We start from the raw sequence: 7,500 nt of genomic DNA on the forward strand, positions 1-7,500 counted from the left end.
GGGAAGATCATCAGTGTTTTTATGGTGCTCTTTTTTGATTTGAGCAAACTTGATATTTGAGAATAAACATGAATGTCATACACTGAAAGACAACACAAAGATACATACGTTATGCAGGTGGCATTTCTATTTTGTTACAGTCTGTGTGTTTAAAAGCTACCGTCACCTGCCTTTCATGTGCCATTTATAGCTTTCCTGTGATACCCTATGAAGGTCATGAAACATCTACTGTCTTCTCACAGATATAGACGTGATGCTGCATCTCTGATTTCACGGCTATCACAGGCAGGAGAACATTTCCATACTTCTAGAGGAAGACAATCTAAACAATGGCTGTCAGTGATATTATTTAAATAAATCAATCTGATGGACTGTGGTCTTAAAGCCACAGAACGGCAAATGAGATATGTCAGAGGCTTTCATGATCTCAGGATCTTTCTGATGTTTCGTTATCAGCGATCTGTCAATCAGAGCAGATTGGAGCATCTCTAGTGTGAATGCTGTGGGCTCTCCATACTAACAGGTTTGAGTCAGGACCTGAGGTGAGCTGTGTTGCTCCGGCTACATTCACACAGCAGAAGTATATGGTTGTCAGTCATGTTTTAAACCATGGGTGGTGCTAGGGGTGGGCTACAGGGTATTAAGCCCCACATGCCAGACGAGTGCTTGCGACTTGCAATTTCGGCTTTTGTGAAAGGTCTTGATACCAAATATTAAGATATACAGTATAACTCTGAAAACAACGAGCAATATTTATGCAGATGTGCTCGAGGAATTTGCAAACTTTGTCATTTATCTATTTACAGACTGTAACTAACTTTAAACACCAGAGAAATCAATAATAAACTGTTGTTGAAATTCGGAAAGCAGAAAGGGACAAATATATAGTGTTAAAAGCATGCAACTTTCAATTTAATTTCAATAATATTTAAAGATTTACTATATAAATGACACCCCACAGACTTAACATTTAAACTTTTCATTTAAGCTTGTGCGACCTCACAGCCACATGCGTGGACGTTGTATTTTGGCATCGCTACACGCAACACATTATTTTAATGAATTTAAGATGACTGAATACTGTTCACAAGACTCCAGACTGTCATTTAAGAGTTAAACTTCTGGCGCACCGAGTCACGTGACACAACAACATGATGTTGATTTCCGTGAATCGCTTCTATGTGTGCGGAGCGGCAACATAAGTGCCTCTGGTATGAAACTGATTCGAGTTTTTTCATTGAAACCTGTTTGGGTGTAAAGAGTAGAGTCTCTAGTTTCGTTTGGTATGCCGCTTTAAAAAAACTCATTCATTTTGGTGCGTCAGTGAGCGGACAAACATGATGTCCACATATGTGGATTTTGGGACATTATTCCCTCAAAAGTTGAAAAAAAACAGGTTATTTATTTTGAATAACTTTCAACATTAACACATATGTGGGTAATTTCACTTCATTCTAATAAAATGGTTTGATTTTGTTATCACCGTACAATATGGTGCTATTCATTAAAATAAGTAAAAGCATTCATACAGTATGTTCTGTGCATTATCACACAGAGAAGCAATGGGTTCATCCAAAAGCTGGAAGATGTGTCTTTCAGAGGCTTTGTATGGAGTTAGGATGAAAATAAGGTGCATTTCTAACTGTTCTGAGACCAGTGCAGACAGACAGCACACTGGAGGTTAAGTCATTCACTAAATAGGGAGCAAGGGAGCATCCTATAGCTCTCCTATAACTGTTCTGAGACCAGTGCAGACAGACAGCACACTGGAGGTTAAGTCATTCACTAAATAGGGAGCAATGGAGCATCCTATAGCTCTCCTATAACTGTTCTGAGACCAGTGCAGACAGACAGCACACTGGAGGTTAAGTCATTCACTAAATAGGGAGCAAGGGAGCATCCTATAACTCTCCTATAACTGTTCTGAGACCAGTGCAGACAGACAGCACACTGGAGGTTAAGTCATTCACTAAATAGGGAGCAAGGGAGCATCCTATAGCTCTCCTATAACTGTTCTGAGACCAGTGCAGACAGACAGCACACTGGAGGTTAAGTCATTCACTAAATAGGGAGCAAGGGAGCATCCTATAACTCTCCTATAACTGTTCTGAGACCAGTGCAGACAGACAGCACACTGGAGGTTAAGTCATTCACTAAATAGGGAGCAAGGGAGCATCCTATAACTCTCCTATAACTGTTCTGAGACCAGTGCAGACAGACAGCACACTGGAGGTTAAGTCATTCACTAAATAGGGAGCAAGGGAGCATCCTATAGCTCTCCTATAACTGTTCTGAGACCAGTGCAGACAGACAACACACTGGAGGTTAAGTCATTCACTAAATAGGGAGCATCCTATAGCTCTCTATGCAGTTAAGTGCGTTCACTCCTAAAATCTGATCAAAAGTTCAGTTTCAGGCTGCAGATGATGTTTGGATCACTCAACATGTTTGACACACATGGGACAATGATCATCAGTACATAGATTCACCATTTATAATGGATCATTTTATTTGAACATGGTTGACAGTGATTGGATGATGCTGGACATTACTTTGAATCTGAATTAATTATGCTAATTTATGATGTAACGTCTCAAAAACTTGAATAACCAACACTCCTGGAAACATAATAAACTATTATTATGGGGGGGAAAAAAATCTTTCTAAAGCTTGGTATTATATAAAATTTCACAACGTAGTCCCACTGTCCACATATATGGACATACATTTTTAGGAAATGAGATTGAGATCAGGGCTTTGTCATGGCCACTCCAATACATTGACTTTGCTGTCCTTAAACCATTTTGCCACAACTTCGGAGGTACCCCCATGCTTCACGGTTGGGATGGTGTTCTTCAGCTTGCAAGCCTCACCCTTTTCCTCCAAACATAACAATGGTCATTATGGCCATTATAGGGAGATTTTGTCCCCATGTGCACTTGTATACTGTAGTTTGGCTTTTTAATGGCGGTTTTGGAGCAGTGGATTCTTCCTTGCAGAGCAGCATTTCAGGTTATGTCGATATAGGACTCGTTTTGCTGTGGATATAGATACTCGTCTACCTGTTTCCTCCAGCATTTTCACAAAGTCTTTTGCTGTTGTTCTGGGATTGATTTGCACCAAACTATGTTCATCTCTAGGAGAAAAGAATGCGTCTCCTTCCTTAGCGGTATGATGGCTGGCTTAATAAATCGATCAACCGGAAAATCGGATAGTAGCTTGTTCTACCACCTTAGATATTGTATAAGCAAAATCCAATAACAATCAACCTCTAGTGGATGGTGACTCACTTTAATGGGTTAAAAAGCACGGAAAAGTGTCATAAAAGCAGTTTATGCATCACATTCCTTCAGTCTTCTGAAGGCACACAATCATATAATTAAATGTCTGAAATTTAAGACGTTATTCACTCTCAAATCAAATATGGCGAAACATCAATTGACCTGTTTCAGTGATGTCACATTTTCCCAGCAGCCACCATATTTGTGACCATCAGAGGGAGGAAACAATGGTGGTGAATGGAAAAACACCTGAAAACGATATCAAGTAAAACCTAAAAAAAACACCAGTATCACAAAAATGCAAAGACTTTTGAAACAGGTCAATAGCATCAAACCTCATTGGTTCATGCGTGTCTCATGACCAAACATAATGACACAAGGAGCAATGAGGTTTGATGCAACTGATGTGTCGCCATATTGGATTTGTGCATCATTTACATGCGATTACAATTTGTTTAATTCGAAAGTGAACAAGGACTTCAATCCTGTTCATTACACAAATTGATTTTACGTCTTCAGAACACTAGGAAAACAGTTTTTGAGTCATACTGGCTACTTTTACAACTATTTTGTGATTTTTATTGTGCTTATATGAGATTTAAAATACGGAGTCACTATTTAATTTAATTAAATGGAGATTTATTTACATTTCGGGTGCTTTTTTAAGCTTTAAGTGAGTCACTTTCAAATGCTACTGAAAAATATCACCTTGTGTTCCGCAGAAGAAAGAAAGTCATATGGGTTTTAGTAAATTCATATTTCAGCATTTTTTATTTCTGGGTCAAATATACCTTTAATAATGGGTAGACATAATCCCAAACAAAGATGAACTTACATAATGAAAAACAAACTGCAAAACGGTCCAATAATTAAGTGAAGAGCATTGCACAACTGTATATTGCCAAATAAATTGGTTTTATTATTTGTTGTACTAAAATGCACAACATTACTCAGACATTTAAACATAAACAGAATCAATATTGGCATCTGTCATAAAACAACAATATCGGTCGATCTCCATTTAGAGGGCTTGTGTCCATTCGTGATAAATTCTTGTTTATGTGAATATTCTGTTCAGCTCTGTCTTGAGCAGCACAGTACGCTGAGAGCTTTGCTTGGTCCTGCTGTAGCTGATTTTTTTGGATGTAAATATCGTTCATTAACACTGTGTTACACTTCAATAAGTGTGTGGCAGTGTGCCCGCTCTAGTTGGCATACTGCCATAAAGCATGCCAGCCTCACACCCTCACTGACTGAGATGAGCATGTGTGTGTGTGGAGTCCTGCTCTCCTCACACACACACACACACACACAGAAATCCTAATAAAAGCTGTTGTTATCTCTCTGTGTGATGCATGATAGATCCAGTATTAAAACGAGCTCTCTCTTACAAACACACACAATTACACACCAGCACAAGTCTGAAAGCAGAGAGTGGATGCTAGTTTTTATTTCCTGTAGAGGAAATGACTGATGCATGTTTCATAATGAACTCTCTCTCTGTCACACATTAGTGAAAGAAAAATGAACAAAAACATAAACATGCATAATACATCTGTGATCATATCAGTCAATATTAATGTTTTTAATTATCAGCGTTGGTTTTGATTAGGCCAATTTTGGAAGCAGATATGACCAGTGTTTATGTTTTATCATTTTTATACAAAATACTATTTTTCAAAGTCAGGAGTCGAAATAATAAACTGTAACTATATGTCACGATTTTACTTTACTGCCAATATCTAGATTTGTATTCTTTTGGTACTAATTAAATAAAATGTATACAAAGTATATTCAGGACATTACTGATGTAAAAAACAGCACCATCACTATTTGAAAAAAGTCATTTATGATCAAATCTATACAGCAGCATCACTCCAACACCTTATCCTTGAGTAATCGTGATAAATTGATCTTCTGGTTCTAGAAAATCACTTGCCATTATATCAAACACAGCTGAAAGATATTTGGTTTGTTAAATGAAGCTGAACATTGTCTTTGTGTTTGTTTTTGAGTTGTCACAGTATGCAATAGACTGGCATGTTTAAGGTCAATATTAGGTCAAAACTTTCTCTACAAACTCATCAGTCAATCATTGTTTTGAGGAATGAAGGCTGTACAATGCTTGAAATTGCCAAAAACTGCAGATTTCATCCAAAGGTGTAACTACAGTCTTCAAAGACAAAGCACAACTGTCTCTAACACGGACAGAAAGAGATGTGGAAGACCAGATGTGCAACTAAACAAGAGGATAAGTACATCAGAGTCTCTAGTTTGAGAAATAGACGCCTCACATGTCCTCCGCTGACAGCTTCATTGAATTCTACCCGCTAAACACCAGTTTCATGTACAACAGTGAAGAGAAGACTCAGGAGGACTTATGGGAATAACTGCAAAGAAAAAGTCACTTCTGAAACAGAAAAACAAAAAGAAAAGGTTTGAGTGGGCAAAGAAACACAGACATTGGACAACAGATAATTGGAAAAGAGTGTTACGGATCTAAACCCCATTGAGATTTTGTGGGATCAGATAGACTGTAAGGTGCGTGAGAAGTGCCCGATAAGACAATATAGCAAGTGCTACAGGAAGAGTGGGGTGAAAGGTCAAGTGCTACAGCCACGGTTGTCAAACTGGGGTACGCGTACCCCCAGGGGTACGTGGACTGATTTCAGGGGGTACGCGAAAAAATATCTAAGGGACTGTTCGTTTTTTATTTAAGGGGCTACTGGAGGAGTTTTGAGATCTGTATAGTCAAAAAAGACTTGACCCTCCCTTCGCCAGCAATGATTTTTTCTATAACCCTCCAAAATGATTGTGAAAAAAGGCATGACCCTCCCCGATAATTTATTGATTACTTCTGTACTGGTTTGCGCTTGGCAAAGATGTTCAGATAGCCATTGTTTTTTTACAACCAAACGACTAAACTCCTGCTTTCTCATCTTACTAGGGCTGTAACGATAGACCAAACCTACAATTCGGTTCAGTATCACGATTTTTGATTTGAAAAAAAAATCATGTTTTCGGTGCTGATGCAGTGGTGACGCGTTCATGTAACACGCAAGGGTGGCGCTGCCAATAAAGTATCTAAAAGCTGCCACAAAGAACCGGCAAAAGTAATGATTATGAATATGTCAAATATAGCAAGGAGACATTTTAATTGTTTATTAATAAACAAGTGTTTGTCAGTGTCGGCTGCAAAGATGAAGTTGGCGATGTTGACTCGCGATCTTCAGTAGTGAACGCAGCCAGAGAGAAATGCACATTTCATACGGATTACATAAGCAGAGATTCTGATTTCTTTCGTTTTGAATTGTTCTGTTAAAAAGTAGACATTCCAAGTTTTCTATATATTTCTCTGGCCTGTGAGGCAAGTACCTTATACGCTGTGTTTCGGTTCATTTATTAGACGAGAGTCCAGTTCACGTGCCAGCGCCTCCGTGTCATGATGATTTTCTACTATAGGCCTATTTACTTCTTATTTATTAAATCTAGGCAATTGGTTGATGAAACATTGATTAAAATTAAGATACAATTAATAAAAAACGAAATTCACTTTAAAGAAAGTTTTAAAGTCACTTTCAGAGCGGTCATGTCCGTAACGGAGAACTGTCACGTCCAGTAACATTGTTTTTTCCTCATAAATGCGAAAACAAAAAATTAAATAAAAATTATATTTTAAGTTCTGTGGAGGCTGACCCTCATCCGGTGGGTAGTGTTACTTTTGTTTTGCGCTGTGTAGTTCATAGAATTACTAAAACATATTTTGCCACAGGTCTAAATGTTAAAGAATTTTTGTGTCACGTCACATGTGTATTTCCCTCATATTAGCCTAAATATAAAAAGCATGTGTAGACTGATATTTTTCTAATGTCTGGAGCTTTATTAAGGGAGTATGGATATATAAACAGACGTTTCAGTATTAAATGCATTTTCTCAGAATTTATATTTCAAGTTTTGACTGCAAATGTCACGTCCATAACGCTGGAATTGCCCAATTTTAAAGAATTTATCCTCAACTAGTTTTTTGGCGTAGGTCTACGTATTTTATTATATTAACTTCTACTAATAGTAATTTAAAAATGTGGTAGCCCTACATCTAACACATCACACTCCACTGTTATGGTGGCAATTTCAGTAGAGTTACTCACTAACATTGTTGTGGAAACACAATAAGAATGGAAACTAAAATATGGTAGTATCGTGCTACAGCGCACATTCT

The 7,500-nt window shown here is 37.8% G+C and overlaps 1 protein-coding gene across 4 annotated transcripts in view; it reads right to left on the bottom strand.

Moving 5' to 3' along the window:
- chchd6b (coiled-coil-helix-coiled-coil-helix domain containing 6b) overlaps positions 1-7,500 on the bottom strand; it is a 35,239-nt gene that overhangs the window by 2,903 nt on the left and 24,836 nt on the right. Inside the window, exon 9 of one of the 4 annotated variants that reach the window (XM_052129893.1) lies at positions 4,123-5,691. The exons of the other annotated variants lie outside the window; for them this stretch is intronic. Coding sequence (XP_051985853.1) covers positions 5,686-5,691 — 6 coding nt within the window. The 3' untranslated portion in view covers positions 4,123-5,685. Of the gene's footprint in view, positions 1-4,122; positions 5,692-7,500 lie in introns of those variants that run through there. 4 annotated transcript variants of the gene reach the window in all.

This window comes from Xyrauchen texanus, chromosome 7 (genome assembly GCF_025860055.1).
Source record: "Xyrauchen texanus isolate HMW12.3.18 chromosome 7, RBS_HiC_50CHRs, whole genome shotgun sequence".
NCBI lineage: Eukaryota > Metazoa > Chordata > Actinopteri > Cypriniformes > Catostomidae > Xyrauchen > Xyrauchen texanus.